Source organism: Rana temporaria, chromosome 5, assembly GCF_905171775.1.
Source record: "Rana temporaria chromosome 5, aRanTem1.1, whole genome shotgun sequence".
In the NCBI taxonomy this organism is placed as follows: Eukaryota; Metazoa; Chordata; class Amphibia; order Anura; family Ranidae; genus Rana; species Rana temporaria.
The window spans coordinates 52,154,129-52,171,491 of record NC_053493.1 but is presented as its reverse complement, the minus strand read 5'-3'; the positions used below and the strand labels follow the sequence as shown (position 1 = coordinate 52,171,491).

General features: G+C 43.4%; 1 protein-coding gene across 14 annotated transcripts in view; it reads left to right on the top strand.

The window, feature by feature from the left end:
• Positions 1–17,363, top strand: part of ABI1 (abl interactor 1) — a 131,401-nt gene that overhangs the window by 99,212 nt on the left and 14,826 nt on the right. For 4 of the 14 annotated variants that reach the window (XM_040352558.1, XM_040352560.1, XM_040352563.1 and 1 more), the window contains 2 exons: positions 5,428–5,528; positions 15,345–15,524. In XM_040352558.1, coding sequence (XP_040208492.1) covers positions 5,428–5,528; positions 15,345–15,524 — 281 coding nt within the window. Of the gene's footprint in view, positions 1–5,427; positions 5,529–7,116; positions 7,186–15,344; positions 15,525–17,363 lie in introns of all 14 variants that reach the window. The other 10 variants (XM_040352561.1, XM_040352559.1, XM_040352567.1 and 7 more) reach the window with 4 other exon arrangements.

Sequence of the window (17,363 nt, the reverse complement as noted above, 5' to 3'; positions counted from 1 at the left end):
CAGGCGATGCTCCATTCAGTCTTCCTCCTCACGGCCTGCAAAGCAGGCAAAACGCCGACCTCCTCATGGTTGCAGGCTGCAGTTTGCTGGAGCAGAGAGGTCCCTTCCTCCCAACCCCACCCCCCCCCTGTCGGGAGGGGCATTTCCTGTTTGAGATTGCTGGGGGGGAAGGGCGGGTCAGTGGCTTAAGGAAGGGGCGGCCCTTCCTTGTTTGTTCCATATAGCTCATTCAATACTTTGGAACTGAGGAGGAAAGACCAGAACGGCAAGCACGGGGCGCCGAGGACACACAGTGGCCAGAAAGAATATTGCAGTCTTCAGAAAGACTGTTTTCAAGCCTAGGAATAGGCTGTTTCTTTTCCATCTCATAGTTTTTCTTGCAATACTACTCAGGGGGACAGAATGTTTTTTCTTTCCTAGATTTGAAAAAAAAAAAAAAAAAAAGTGTCATCTAGGGGAGAGGAAGCATTTTTTATCCCCCAAACAGGTGTTTGGGCATTTAACTATTTATAAGTCCCAGGTACCAATAAGTAGCAGGTGTACCTCGGTATTGTACCATGGCATCAAAAAACAAGGGTACAAGAGGTGGGGATTCCCCCAGAGAGTCTGAGGTCTCGGACAATGCTATGCCGCTGCTTTCCCCACAGGGAGCCTTGGGGCCATCGGGATCTGGGGCTGGAGCTGACGCGGGTCAGTCCAACCCTAAGATGGTCACGGAGGAGGTATTACTCACCTCTTTAAAAGAGATGCAGAAAAGCATGGGTAAAATGATAGCCGCAGCTATGCGGGGCAGTAAGCGGAATAGATCTCCGTCGCCCGAGCGCGGACCCTCAGAAGAGGAGGTCCTTTCCTCAGGGGAATTGGACGACCTCTTGGACAAGGACCAAGTAGGTTCAGGGATCGAAGATCCGGATACAGAGGAGTCTGGGGCAGTCTCCCTGAGGGAGAGCTGGTGGATTCAAGGATTGTCGGACTTGGTCCATAGGGCATTCAACTTGCCAGTACCAGATCTCCAGGTATCGACGGTTTCAGCTTTGGGCTCACTGAGGGCGCCTCAAAGCAATGCTGTGTTTCCGATCCATCCTCTATTAGAGGGAGTTTTGTTCCAAGATTGGAACAAGCCAGATAAGATCTTCTTACCACCTAAGAAGTTCTCTGTCCTATATCCTATGGAAGAAAAATTTTCCAAAAGATGGGCTACTCCTGCAGTGGACGCAGCCATCTCATGTGTTAACAAATCGTTAACATGCCCTGTAGAAAACATACAGGTGTTCAAGGATCCAGTTGATAAGCGCTTGGAAGCACTACTTAAGAACTCCTTCACTACTGCAGGGGCAGTAGTACAGCCAGCTGTGGCTGCGATTGGGGTCGCTCAAGCATTATCGGATCAATTTAAGCAGATGCTTAAACTTATTCCTGCCCAGCAGGCAGAAGAATTTTCGGATGTCCCTAAGGCCATATGTTTTACGGTAGACGCAATCAAGGATTCTATCCAGCAAGCGTCACGTTTATCGTTATCCCTTATCCATATGAGAAGACTCTTATGGTTAAAAAGCTGGGAGGCTGAGCCCCCATGCAAGAAGCTCCTGGTAGGGTTCCCCTTCCATGGAGGACGACTCTTCGGAGAAGACCTAGATAAATACATTCAGACCATTTCAAACGGCAAGAGTACTCTCTTGCCAACTAAGAAGAAGGTTCAGGGGCCTGCGTTTAAACGACAGTATTCCCCTGGGCAGGGGCCCTCTAATGCCAAGCAGTATCGACGGCCTCCTGCAAAAGCAAACTTCGGCTTCAACAGCAAATCACAAGGACAGGCTGTTAGAGGCAAAAGGCAGTGGTTTCGCAAACCAGCAAAACCAGCCCCCAAGCCAACCTTATGAAGGGGCGCCCCCACCCACGAAGGTGGGGGGAAGGCTGCGACTCTTTTCAGAGATTTGGGAAGCCAGCATTCCCGACGAGTGGGTACGGTCTTCCGTGGCCACAGGCTACAAATTAGATTTCCTAAGGTTTCCTCCTCCTCATTTCCAGGAGTCGAGGATTCCAAACGATCCGCCTCGGATTCCGGCCAGTCCTGGAACAGGGGCTGGGTTTCTACTCCAACCTATTCATCATCCCCAATGGAGATGTCAGGCCAATTTTGGACCTAAAGATGGTAAATGCATATCTAAAGATCCGCTCATTTCGGATGGAATCCGTGCGGTCAGCAGCTGCCACACTCCAGAAGGACGACTTCATGGCGTCCATAGACATAAAGGATGCCTACCTTCATGTTCCAATTTATCAGCCACATCAAAGATATCTACGCTTCATGGTGGCTTCGCGTCACTTCCAATTCGTGGCGCTTCCCTTCGGGTTGGCTACGGCCCCCCGGGTGTTCACGAAGGTCCTAGCTCCGATCCTAGCCAAGCTAAGGATCCAAGGGGTCACGATCCTAGCATACCTGGACGACCTCCTAGTCATAGACCACTCGTCTCCCGGCTTGGAGCGAGCAGTGGCCCTCACGGTCCAATACCTCGAGAGGTTCGGCTGGGTCCTAAATCGAGAAAAGTCAGCTTTCCAGCCCACAAGGCAGTTGGAATATCTCGGCATGAGATTAGACACAGAACAACAAGGAGTGTTCCTACCTCTGAGGAAGGTAAAAGCCATCAAGGAATTAATCCTACTGGTTCTAAGCAAGAAAGAACCGACTATTCGCCTATGTATGAGGTTACTAGGCAAGATGGTGGCCACGTTCGAGGCGGTACCATACGCCCAGAGCCACACTCGCATCCTACAGGCAGCCATCCTGTCAGCATGGAGCAGAAGGCCACAGGCCTTGGATATCCCGTTGCCGCTCTTATCAAGAGTCCGACAAGGTCTGTGTTGGTGGTTAGACCCTCAGAATCTACTGAAGGGGAAGTCTTTCAGCCCAGTGGCTTGGAAGATAGTGACCACAGACGCCAGCCTGACGGGCTGGGGAGCAATTTTGGATGGTTTCACTCGCCAAGGTACTTGGGCAAAGCCAGAGAAGCAGTTGCCCATCAACATCTTGGAGCTCAGAGCTGCTCGACTAGCCCTCAGGGCTTGGACGTCAAAATTGCAGGGGTTCCCGGTGAGAATTCAATCAGACAATGCCACGGCCGTGGCATACATAAATCACCAAGGGGGAACCAGGAGTCAAGCCGCTCAGAGAGAGGTGAGCTTGATTCTCCTATGGGCAGAGGCGCATGTGCCCTGCATATCGGCAATATTCATTCCAGGAGTGGACAACTTTCAGGCGGACTTCTTAAGCCGCCAGACTCTATGGCCGGGGGAATGGTCTCTGCATCCACAAGTCTTTCAAGCACTCTGCCAAAGATGGGGAGTGCCGGACGTGGATATCATGGCATCGAGACTCAACAAGAAACTAGACAGGTTCATATCCCGCTCAAGGGATCCGATGGCCTGCGGAACCGATGCGTTGGTTTGCCCTTGGCATCAGTTCAAACTTCTTTATGCGTTTCCCCCGCTCCAGTTACTACCCCGCCTGCTGCGCAGGATCCGGGTGGAACACATACCAGTCATCCTGGTAGCTCCAGCATGGCCCAGAAGGGCATGGTACTCACTCATCCTAAAGATGGTAGTGGGAGACCCTTGGACTCTTCCTCTACGGCCAGACCTGCTATCGCAAGGTCCGATCCTCCACCCTGCCTTACGGCATCTAAATTTGACGGCCTGGAAGCTGAATCCCTGATTCTCAGGGGTAGAGGTCTGTCTCAGAAAGTAGTCTCTACCCTAATCAGAGCCAGGAAACCGGTCTCTAGGGTGATTTATTACAGGGTCTGGAAGGCCTATGTAGGCTGGTGTGAGTCCAAGCGATGGCTTTTCTCGCAAAATTACCATCGATAGAGTATTAAGTTTTCTCCAGCTAGGAGTGGATAAAGGATTGGCATTAAGCACAATCAAAGGACAGATTTCTGCTCTGTCAGTGTGGTTTCAGCGGCCGCTGGCCACCCACTCGCTGGTTAAGACCTTCCTTCAAGGGGTCTTACGTATTAGACCTCCAGTTAAATCCCCGCTTTGTCCGTGGGATTTAAATCTTGTTCTGTCAAGTTTACAGAAACAACCGTTTGAGCCGTTGGCTGAAATTCCTTTGGTTCTACTGACAAGGAAGTTAGTATTTTTGGTTGCCATAGTTTCCGCAAGAAGAGTTTCGGAGCTAGCGGCCTTATCCTGTAAGGAACCATATCTTGTTTTTCATAAGGACAGGGTCGTTCTCCGCCCTCATCCTTCCTTCCTACCGAAGGTCATATCCAGTTTTCATTTGAACCAGGATTTGGTATTACCATCCTTCTTCCCTAAACCTACTTCCAGAAAGGAAGGGTTGCTGCATACCTTGGATATTGTCAGGGCCATGAAGGCCTATCTTAAAGCTACAAAGAAGATCCGGAAAACAGATGTGCTGTTCATTCTACCGGAGGGGCCCAAGAAGGGGCAGGCAGCTGCAAAGTCCACCATTTCTAGGTGGATTAAGCAATTAATCACTCAGGCCTACGGCTTGAAAGGGTTGCCTCCTCCAGTATCATTAAAGGCTCATTCTACTAGAGCCATGGGCGCCTCCTGGGCAGCACACCACCAGATCTCTATGGCTCAAGTTTGCAAGGCGGCAACCTGGTCTTCTGTCCACACGTTTACAAAATTCTACAAGTTGGACGTAAGAAGGAATACTGATACTGCCTTCGGGCAGGCAGTGCTGCAGGCTGCAGTTTGAGACCCTCGGATTCCGGGGGCTCCTCTTTTTTGAGTTAAATTTAAAATTTAAAATTATTTTTCTCAACTAAGTTGGATTTATTATGATTTGAGTATATCTCTAAATTAAATCCTTTTGTCTTGGAGATGTTCTCCCTCCCCTCATTGTAAGCATTGCTTTGGGACATCCCATATAGTAATGAATGCCGCTCTGTGTCCCGTGATGTACGATAAAGAAAAAGAGATTTTTAATACAGCTTACCTGTAAAATCTTTTTCTTGGAGTACATCACGGGACACAGAGCTCCCACCCCTCTTTTTTGAGGACCATTTTGGGAGGCATACTGCTTGCTACAAAACTGAGGTACTCCTCCTATGGGAGGGGGTTATATAGGGAGGGGCATTTCCTGTTTGAGATTGCCAGTGTCTACACCTGAAGGTACTCCATATAACCCATATAGTAATGAATGCCGCTCTGTGTCCCGTGATGTACTCCAAGAAAAAGATTTTACAGGTAAGCTGTATTAAAAATCTCTTTATTTAGGATTTAGATACTTTTAATGCTCCGCAAAACATGTTGCTTTTTCTCATTTACACATGCCCTGAATCTGATCATTTACTTCAGTGTATAATAATCGATTCTACATTGTAACATGCAGCAGTCTTGAGCTGTGTTAATTCATCTTATTTTCTTGTTAAATCTTTAATGTTGTGTTAACAGTGGCAGCAGTGGAGGAAGTGGCAGTCGAGAAAACAGTGGCAGTAGCAGTATTGGCATTCCGATCGCTGTTCCTACACCTTCCCCACCAACTGTTGGACCAGGTAAGTCTTGTGGTGTTGTGTGGGGGTTTTTTTTTTTTTTTTTTTTTTTGAGCCATTGGTAAGATGTATAGAGCACAAGCTTGGTACATACAGTATAGCGTTCATCTGTGTCAGTAGTCTGGTGTTAGGCAGTGTAACTCCTTATAGAAATGTGATTATTGGTAATTGGGAACAAAGTAACCCTGACCTAGTGTTGCAATGTGCCGGCTGGTGACGCTTGCATGGTAGTAAAACTGTACAAGGACACTAAACATTTTATCATTTTAGTGAATGTATTGTGTGTGCAGACGCATTCAATTGTTTGCCTTGTCCTAATTATTTTTTTACCACTTTAGTTTCTTGTAGGCGCTGCAGTGTCAAACTTGATGTACGATATGCTTTTAAAAATGCATGCGTCTAGAAAATAATTGAGCAATTAAGTAGGGCTGTTGCCCATTGCAACACATTGTGTATGTTGAATCTCTAAACTGTTCAGTTTAACCACTTAAGCCCCGGACCAAAATGCAGCTAAAAAAACCAGGCCAGGTTTTGCGATTCGGCACTGCGTCGCTTTAACAGACAATTGCGCGGTCGTGCGACGTGGCTCCCAAACAAAATTGACGTCCTTTTTTTCCCACGAATAGAGCTTTCTTTTGGTGGTATTTGATCACCTCTGCGGTTTTTATTTTTTGCGCTATAAACAAAAACAGAGCGACAGTTTTGAAAAAAATGCAATATTTTTTACTTTTTTCTATAATAAATATCCCCCAAAAATATATAAAGAATTTTTTTTTCCTCAGTTTAGGCCGATGCGTATTCTTCTACATATTTTTGGTAAAAAAAATCGCAATAAGCGTTTATCGGTTGGTTTGCGCAAAATTTAGAGCGTTTACAAAATAGGGGATAGTTTTATTGCATTTTTATTAATAATTTATTTTTTTACTACTAATGGCGGCGATCAGCGGTTTTTTTTTTTTTTCCCCGTGACTGCGACATTATGGCGGACACTTCGGACAATTTTGACACATTTTTGGGACCCATTGTCATTTTCACAGCAAAAAATGCATTTAAATTGCATTCTTTATTGTGAAAATGACAGTTGCAGTTTGGGAGTTAACCACAGGGGGCGCTGAAGGGGTTAGGGTTCACCTAGTGTGTGTTTACAACTGTAGGGGGGTGTGGCTGTAGGTCTGACGTCATCGATTGTCTCCCTATAAAAGGGATGACACATTCGATGCAGCTGCCATAGTGAAGAACGGGGAAGCCGTGTTTACACACAGCTCTCCCCGTTCCACGTCTAGGCAGGGACGTACGGGTACGCCCATCTGCCTGTATGTGCCATTCTGTGGACGTATATGTACATGCGGCGGTCGTTAAGTGGTTAAATGGCCAAATTTAAGCTCATAAAGCTATGGTATTGCAGAGCTTCTCAAACCAGTCCTTACCTTTTCAGATATTCTTGAGCTCCTTCATTGGAGAGGTTGTTGGTGGGTTTTGGGGTCTTGTAATAAATATCATCATGTTCTGAGTCTTCAAAGAGTCACTTGAAAAGATTTTTTTTTTTCGTTTTCTGACAATGCACATTATTTCACTACCCAAACTCCCCCAGGTATCTCTGGTGGTCCTACACCTTCACCACCACCTCCACCACCTCCTCCGCCACCTCCCCCTCCTCCAGGTGAGACTTCCACAACATGGAGTATGGGTGACTTCTTACATTAATCAATTCATGGTGGTTTCAAGGTGTACCAATAATTGTAGATTCATTTCCTGGTGTTTTTAATGATCCATAGGTGATTCTCACACTACTTATCATGTATCTCTAATCCATGTAATGTCATCTGGTGTAAAAAATAAAAAAAGCCTCTGAAGTGAAATAGAATAATTTTCCTAATATGTCTTCCAGGTGCAGGTATACTAATATTTCTCCCCAACGTATGTACTTTTAGTTTATTGCACATACATAATGTGTAGACCACACCTATCATGTCTCTGGCCCACCTTGCAGCCTTATTCTAACTTGGTAATTGTAAAGTTGTGTGGTTGTTTAAAAAATAAAATAAAAAATACTTCTCTGCTCTTCACAATTGTTTTGCACAGAGCAGCCGCGATCCTCCTCTTCTGGGTTCCCCTACTGGTGCCATGGACTCCTCCTATTTTCTGTGTGCCACCATAGGAAGCCACTTTCCTAAGCCGCAGTCTGTGTCCATTGACACCCACAGTGTAGTTTAGCCCTGCTCCCTCCCCACTAGATTTGATTGGCAACCAATGGTTCCCGCTGCTCTGAGTCCAGTGCAGAGGGAGAGATCGAGCTTGGTTAAGTATTGGGGGGGGGGGGGCGGCCGTGGGATAGCTAACAATAAAATGTGCGTGTTCTCTTTTTTTCTTTTTTCTTTTTTTTGCATAGACAGCATTTAGAAAAAAAAATAAAAATCAGTGTTTGCATTCACTTTAATTCCCTTTTTAAGCATTTGTCAAAATTTGGAAAAACCCAGGCTGGAAGGTGTGTGTGTGTGTGTGTGTGTGTGTGTGTGTGTGTGTGTGTGTGTGTGTGTGTGTGTGTGTGTGTGTGTGTGTGTGTGTGTGTGTGTGTGTGTGTGTGTGTGTGTGTGTGTGTGTGTGTGTGTGTGTGTGTGTGTGTGTGTGTCCTATGGTCTAGAGCAGACTAGAAAGTGTTCACAAGCCCTATTATGAATGGTGTATGCTGCAAGAAATTGCCAACACAGTGATTTTTAAAGCCTGCATTTTTTAGTTGGTATGTTGGTCACCAAGAACTGTAGCCATACAGTAAGTATAGCTCATAGAAGAACTAATGCAGCCCATTAATTATTCAGCTTACTGACATGATGGGTGTAGAATGTTTTTATCTGACCTTTGGGCTGGCCATGGAAAAGTTTGTTATAGACATCAGCAGCTTAATCATTTAAGTGAGATTTCCCTGTGCAGCCATTCGTTATTTACAGATAACGTCTTTGCAGCCTGTAGAGTACACTACACTAATTAGAAAAGTGCTTGTAGAATCTAACTGAAATGCACTCCCTGTGACACTTTTCTTGGATAGGAGTTGATGTGTGCTGTAGTGTATCTCTGTAGAGGAAATTGCTTGAATGAAGGAGCCACTTCATATCTGAGTGCTTGGTCTTTACTTTATCATCCACGAGTGTCTGTCTTCTGTAGCGAGTGAACCTTTGCCAGTAGTTGTGCAAAATTCCTGGACCCCCCCTGCCCCATTAACACATTCCGTGTTGATGGGGGGGAGAATCCATTCTACAAAGTTTTTGTGTCCTCCAAGCAATAAGAGCTGTCTCTGCAAGTAGAACAGTGATTACTGCTAGCAGCTATAATCGCATTCTAAAAATCTGACATGCTGGTTGTACCCAAGTTAGAGCTGCATGATTATTTGTTAAAAAATCGCAATGCAACCCCCCTCACGATCTTAATCCAGCGTTTCCACGATTCAATGTAAACGGTGCAGAGCCATTCTCTGCTCTCTCACAGCTGTTAAAAAGATGAGAACTATAAACATTTTATCATTTAGTTCTTTAGATCAAAGGGATGAACTTCGGTCTGCAAACAAGGTCAGTTAAATCACTTAAAGGCCAGACCCTGACACTTGTGGCTTAGTTAAAGCAAGTTGAAATCAGTGTTTTTTTATATATATCTCTCGCACTGTATTTGTGCAGCGATCTTTGAAATGCAATTATTTGGGCAAAATGCATTTCAATTGGTAATAAAAAATAACGAAACCGTAAAGTTGGCCCAATTTTGTTTGTATAATGTGAAAGATGATGTTGCGCCGTGAGAATTGTGATTCTCAGTTTTTCCAGAATCGTGCAGCTCTAATCAAGTTTATCGATGGATTGATTTGGGTACAGCCTGCCGGTAGATGGATCGCATCTTGGCCGGTCCTTGCTGAACTCTAAATGCCCATATGTAAAGATTTGTCCAGTCTAAGCTAAACAAAGCCAGCAAAAAAAATCCTCTGCTCACCCAGTGGTCACATTCATTCTTCCATACATGGCAGCTGTCCTCTCCTATTGATCTTTGAACTTGTCCAGTGTCCATGACCCGTACCCATTTGCTTGGCTTTTAGTATGAACAATATTGCAAGTGTGACGGCATTAGTCTTGTCGATATTGGCAGTTGGTGGTGTATAACTCTGCCAGTACTCGGTTACCTTGCATAATCCTACCAGTAGTCCCCTTTCCTGTAGGTGCATGTCTACTGGATGCATACAGCATCCCCAGTAAGGTGTGACCTCAAATCTAGCGTGCCAAGATCCGTAAATGTGTAAATATCTACTGTATGTTCTGAGAGTAATTTACACACTGTTTTTCCAAATTAATTTCCATGAAGTCTTTATTGAAGTATTCCACTAAGCATTTTTATTTTTATTTTTTTTAAACCTTGTTGACTGCATAACCCCCTAATGGATTTACAGTAGTCTCCATGTCTCGAAGAGGCACATTCGTGTTTGTGACTACTTCCCCACCCAATCATAGTCATAGTGGAGCATATACAGGAACACAATACTCTGCTTCCATGATGGAATGTGAGCGTCCCTTCCAGTGCTTTTGTGTCATTCCTCTTAAAGTGGTGGTGGGAGCAGATATAGAATGTCTCTCCCACTATTTCCCAATGATCTTGATTAAGATCACTGCACCTTTTTATTCCTGTAGAACTGCCAAATATTTTTTCCCCTCCTAAATTACAAACTAAAATATGAATTTTCTAACTACCTTTTGTACGACCCACACACAAAACCGTAATTAAAGAAGGGATAGTTATCGGATGAGTGCATTGCTGCTTTATAAACCATTTATATATATTTTTTTTCCTAGCCAAGCTTTGTTTCATTATTATAATCTTCTAAGGGCTTCCTTAAGTTACATTTCACTTTAGAGGCTTTGCTAAACATCCTGCAGACTTTCCTTGCCATCAGCTATTAAGTTTCAATCGAACATGGTTAATAAATAATGACACATTACAATATTACCGCTTCCGAGATGTATTATCCTGCAGTACATCTCGCAGACAAATTACGTTGTGTTGAGCCATATAATTGCATAACTGTTGCCTCTGCCATATGGTTATATTACTGAAGCAGTCCGCATTTTAAAGAGATTCTCCAGGAAAACATGGAATTCATCAGGGGTGTCTTTATCACCACAGGTGATGAGGGAGGTAAACGCTAGAGATCAGTGGTCTCTAAACGGCAGCAGGGGGCCTGAATGTTGCTCTTTACTTGCCTTTATCAGGCCCTTGGGGCACTATTCATCCCCAGAGGCAATTCAGTTCGCATGTGTTGCGCTATATAAGTTTCTCACTCACTCAATGATTAAAGTATTCTTTCAGCTGACATCAACAATGGGTCATCATTTCTCCTACTGACACCAATGAGGGGGCACTATTCCTCCCAATGAGGGGGCACTATTCCTCCCAATGAGGGGGCACTATTCTTCCTCGTAATACCAAATGTGGTGAAGTTTCCTCCAATTGATGCCAGGAAAATTTCCACTCACATTGGCCACATTCTGGCCCTCTAAAATCTGAAGTATAGTAAACTGGCCTTTGTTTATAAAAATTAAGACCCCTGCTATAGATGCTTGCCCAGTTCTATTTGTATCTAGGACAAGGAGATTGTATACGTGCCAATCCTGAAACCATGTTGGGCCAATTATAAAGATATAGATTCCTCCCCACAGCATGGATTGAGGATTTTCTGCTGACAGCTATTGTATTCAAACAGCTGCGACACCGTGGCTGCTTGAAAACCTGAACGGAGACTGTATCTGATTGGATGTATTCAATTTGGCTACCAGGTTTCCACCTGGCTGCTTCCTTTCTCAGAGAAGTTTTGTTGAGCCAGGTAGTGCTAATGTTGAACTGTTTAAGGTCAACTTTATGCTGTGATTCTCTAGAAGGGTAGGAAGCACACTGCTACAGTTGGAGGAAAGGAAGTCTTGATTGTATATTATATTTAAGGTTCTAGTGTGTTTTAAGGCTTTGCTTGCCTTTCATCAAGCCTCTAGACCTGCAGTTTTTTTTTCTCTTCCTTTCCTTGAAGGACATAGCTTTGACTCATCACAGATGGGGACCTGAATCTTGTCTTGTCTGTCTTACTAATGCCCCTCTATTTGAAAATATCTGAGATCTTCTCTGCTTTATCACAGAAGGTGGCTTTTCATGTGGCCGTCACTTCTGCATGGCCAGTGTCCAAGCTTGTGGCCCTTTCCTGTAAGCGGTCATTTGTAAGACCTACAAGACAAAATTCAAGTCCCCCATCCGTCATGAAGATGACCTTTTGTCCTTCAATGAAGTTGGAGGGATTTTAAGAGTACAAATATCCCTTTTACAAGCCTTTGTTAGAAGAAACGTGTTTAGGCATAGCTGCAAACTTGCCAACCCTAAGGCCCCTTTTTACATAGGTGTTCCGATCAGGTCCACCTTTTTCTAAAGGTCCATGCATCCCTTTGGAAAGGTGGCTTTAAACTGACTTGTTTCCATGTACATCCACCTACCTTTGGACTGCATCTTTCATTATTTTTTTGTGGAGTGGATCAGAGGCAGCTTGATGTAAACAGACGGAGTCTGGTTACACTTGGCCACCCATAGAGATCAGTGGGGTCTTGTGTGTCCGCTCCGTATAAATTGAAAAGTTTATAGATGTGACATTCACCCGCTCTGCTCCGATCAGCTCACAGATCCCTTGCTAATTGGAGCGGAATCTGCACCGTGTGAAAGGGGCGTGAATGTCTGTACCCCAAGACACCTTAGGCTGAGATCAGAAGACCATTGCCTAGACACTAGATATGATTATACTGGCGAGAGGGAGTTCAGATGGTGTCTGCTTCATACTTCTATCAGATATACAACATTTGCAGTCAGACTGATTTAGGAGATGCAGCATATCTGTTCAATGGCACCTCTATTTCTTATGGTGATCATCCTGTGCAACTTGCTGGCTTCCTTCCTAAACTCCTATACTGGCTTGTGGTCGTGTGTTCTAAATGACCCTGAATCCGGACCTGTGAAAGTGCGGACGAAACATTTCCTGCTTCCACGGCTCCATTTCCTGGCAAGATTTAGACGGTTACAAAGCTAAACAATCCCCATTAATAAGTGCAAAGAGTTCAGTTTTTCCTGGACAGTCTTTTGAAAATGAGGAAATATCCTGTTGTAGTGACTTTTATGTAGGTCGTCTGTTACATAAACTGCTACTTTGTTCACTTGGCAAGAAAGTGTGCAGGAAGTTTTTACTCATCAAATGGAAAAATGATGTATTTTGCATGAAGCTAAACCTGCTAATTCCAGATTTATTAATTTATTGGTGATGGATTAGAATTTGTGACCCATTCTGTATTTTTATCTACAATGATAATGATGTGCAAATAAAATGATTACTGAAGAATAAAAACCCAGAACTGAGTTGCAATACAGTATTTTTTCCTATGTAGTTCTTATATTTGCTTGTGTGTCTGTGACCTAGTGTAATCGGCATCCTCGCTGAATAATTGCTTTTGAGGTGGTGTTCAGACAAGCAGCCTGAAAAGTATATTACATGAAGATATTTAACATGTTCAGTGATGGTTGCATTGTTTTGAATGCATTTTCATTTACTAAGTACCCAGACGACTTTCCTTTTTTAAGCAAGTAGCTGCATTGTATGAGCAAACATGGCAAACCCCCACTGTCACATATAATTGGAAACGATCTATAGAACCTATTATTATTATTTTATTTTTTTTAACAGATTTGTATCCCCAATGATATATCTTGTATATGAATGTGTTCAAGCTAGTGTCCAAATACTCACATATATATATATATATATATATATATATATATATATATATATATATATATATATATATATATATATATATATATATATATATATACACACACACACACGTCGAAACAGCTAATCGATTATAAAATTAATCGATTACAATTTTCATAATCGATTAATCGGCCAGTAACATAATGGGGTTAAAACAACTAAAATGAGCCCTTTTATAGTACAAAAAAGCAAATCGCTACAGTAAATATTACTTTCACTGTCCCACAGTAAAAAATGAACCCCTTACAGTAGAGATTATTTGCTCTTTTTGTACTTATTTTCTTTTTTTTTTTTTTTAACCCCATTATGTTACTAAACACCTCAGGCCGGGTCACACCTCTGTTTTTTGGTGCATTTTGCAGAAACACATTACAGTTCATTTACATGTTTTCCTATGGGACACGTTCACATCCATGATTTTTTTTTCAGCTGCTGCGTATTTGGAAAGGGCAAGGACTTTTTAACGCAAAACGGTGCTATTTCTTTTTTTTTGGTTCAATATACTTCAATAGAGAAGCTGCAGAAAAGCATGTAATGTGTTTTTGCTGCAATTTGTGTTTTGTAATCTGCCCAACAACAAATTGGCCCAAAAAAAATGTAATATTTTTTTTTTTAAGGCTATTATTCGATTAATCGAAACAATAATCAGCCAACTAATCGATTATGAAAATAATCGTTAGTTGCAGCCCTAATATACACATACACATACATTCCCCAAAATGGAAGATGGCCATGAGTGTCACAATATTCTATGTTACTGGTGAGCGCCAAGGGGCCGGAGGCTGTGTTGGGGTAAAGTCACTGTTCACATCCAGCTGATCAAGAAAGCCAGCAGCTATTCAGTGGTTAAGAGTGCCTGCTCCTCAACCAGCATAGTAACCCCAAAAACGCACCTAAAAAGGGAACCCCACGTTTTTGCTGTGTCTCATTGACTTTAATGGAAGGTGCATCTTTGTTGCTCTTTTAAAAAGTGCACCAAAGATGCAGCATGCAGGACTTTTCTAAGCGCAGCAATGTGAAAAGTCTCATAGGATTTAAAGGCATACAATTTTTTGCATGTGCTTTTGTCCCGTTGGAAATGTTCGTTCCTTTGTGACAAATGTGCATCAGTGTGAAAGGGCTCCTAAAACCTTGCTCCAATGTATAGCTTTTGTCTCTGTATGTGCCATGAGGGAGCCATGTTTGCCAGTTACATACAGTATGCACTTTGTATATCAATGCTGCACAGTCCTTGTGCTTTACTAGGCTGGTTCAGCAGATATCTGTGGGACAGCTTTGACCTCCATGGAATCCAAAACGCCCTCGATACGTTTGAGCCCATCTCAGTATTTTTTAAGCAGGGATGCAGATTGCTTGTGGTGTTACAGACATTTCAGAAATATATCAATTTAATCTTGGAACAGGGCATAAAGAGGTGAAACTTGCACCAAAAATTAGATTCCGGTAAAGGAGCCAATTTTTTATTTATTTTTTCCCGGATTTTCTTAGTTTGGCACAGAATTTTGTTTCTGAATAACAGTGACATTTTAAACATTGCTTGGCTGCTGTTCGGTTTGAGCAGTTTTGAGACTGACCTTTTTAAATCTAAAGTCTGGTTATATCTTCAGTGATCATTTTGGATGTGTGTTTTTTATGTAACTGGCATTTTGAGCAACTGTTGCAGATTTTGCATGCTAGAGCAACCCTACGAGATGGTGACCCAGGTATGAAGGTCAAGCCTACTTTATACTGTATTATAAGTGGTGCATGCTCAAAGTCGGTATACTTGTGACCATTGTGCCATTGTTGCTCAGCGTGACCTGCAAGTTTGGACAGCGGTTCATTTGCATATGATGCCCAGAAGGTGACATCATACAGAGCGGCGCTGCCAAATCATCATCTGAGTTCCTTGTCTGCAATATAGAGGGGGCCCCCATTGACTGTAAAGGCTTTGCTTGGTGTACTGCAATGCATAATGAAGTAACCCATTGCTTTGTGCGGCTCTTTTCGGTAAGCAGTTGGTGGTGGCTCGGCTCCAGGCTCCCAGTTTGGCTCAATGGCAAGGCAGATCTCTCGGCACAACTCCAACACATCCTCTACTTCTTCCGGAGGATACAGGCGGACCCCCTCTGTGACTTCCCAGTTTTCTGGACAACCTCATATCAATGGCGGGCCTTTGTATTCACAAAACTCAAGTAAGCCTATGCTTTTTTCCATCAATGCTAGAGTCTATGGCATTCATGTTTTAGTGTGTTTATCTATCGCATATATATTTTACAGCACATCTGACACCTTCAGCATATACACTGACTGACTGACTTTTTGTGTGTGTGTGTGTGTGTGTGTGTGTGTGTGTGTGTGTGTGTGTGTAAAGCTGAACTCTTGGAAGATTTTAGAATAGGTGCTGGAAGGGAACCCAAAGGAGAAAACCATTGGAGTAAAACATTTTATGTACCTCCTTTACTTTCCAATCAGCAGGGAATAGGTGTGTTTGTGAACTAGCTGTGTTGTTGCAAGTGGGAGACAAGTCTGGCTGTGCTGTCACACAGGGGTAGCTAGCACAGGGATCTCCAAACTACGGCCCTCAAGCTGTTGCGGAACTACACGTCCCATGAGGCATTTTTTTTTTTTTTTAAAGCGCATCCATGGTCAAAATGTGAAAACATGTTAATTTCCACATTGTATTTTAATTATTTCTAGCCTACTCTTATGTCAACAATCTTGAAGTTTTGTAACTCTTGAAGATCCCCACACATTTACTTCATTGAATTCTGTGACCCGTAGTCACTATGCCTTGTGAGTAGGCACTGCTGTGTCACATGCAAGATGAGGAAAGGATTTCTGGACAGCCGCACTCCAAAACTTGTTGCTTTTTAATGTAAAACAAACACAGGATACATGCCACAGCAAACTGGGTACAAGCTGACGCGTTTCACACCAAACCTTAGTGCTTGGTCATAGCACTGCTGTCACACATTTCACAGAGCCTGCCTACTGAGTTTCAGGAGGCGGAGTCAGTGCAGGAATCACTGTTTGCAGGCAGCAATGTACCATGGGATATGTAGTCCTTAGAAGTGGAGAGTAACCAGCAGAGGAAAAGCTGCAAAGCATGCAGGCCATCCGGAAAGTTGTGTAAAGAGATGGCCAGCAGCCAGGCAGCACTCACAACAGGAAAGGGGATTTTTCAAGTAGGCTTATATTGAATTGTCAAAAATGTATTATTGTTTGTATTGCTATTTCAATGCGGATATTGTAAAATGAAAATGTGTACTGTGACTGCAGAACTCCTTGAAGGGGGGGAAAAAAGGGTAGGCAGAGTGATGCAATTATCAAAACACATTGCGCTGCCCGGTATGCAATGCGCGCCAGTGGCCTCGTGCTTCAGTTCGGTAAACATGCCCTTAGGCCAGTTGCTGATCTGAAATTACTTGCATTGTTTATAAGACACAGCTGAGTATAGATCAGTAATAGTGTTAAGTACAGAGCAGTAAAACAAAAACAGATTTTTTTTTTTTTCATGTGAGTGTAGTAATTTACTCGTCTATAAGCATGTTTACAATTTACATGATTATATTACAATACTGGCAATGAAGAATTTTGCTTGTCTATACACTTAAGCATCTTTGATCTCCGACAGGTCTGTCTCTGCTCACTGAGTGGGGAGGAACGTGTTGGAGCCCCACTTATCTCTATAGGAAGATCGGACAAAAACAGGCGGCATGTCCGTTTTCATCCGATCTCATCTTATACGATCCCCAAAGACGGATGGCAGACCTATCGCCATAAGTCTGTCTTGAGTGGATGGCAGGCAGGTGTCGGTGGACAAATCTCCACTGACACCCGCCTGCCCATAGAAGTCAATGGATGGCCCTCTCGGTTCCGCCTGCAAAAAACGGGCAGGCAGATCGGAGCGCGTTTATTGTTTTGAAAGGGGCCTTAAAAATGAATGGTCTTCCTTCCATTTGTTATACTTTCCCAGTGAATATTAAGCATAAAAGTTCTCCATTTACTAATTGTTGGCCAATCCTGCCAAC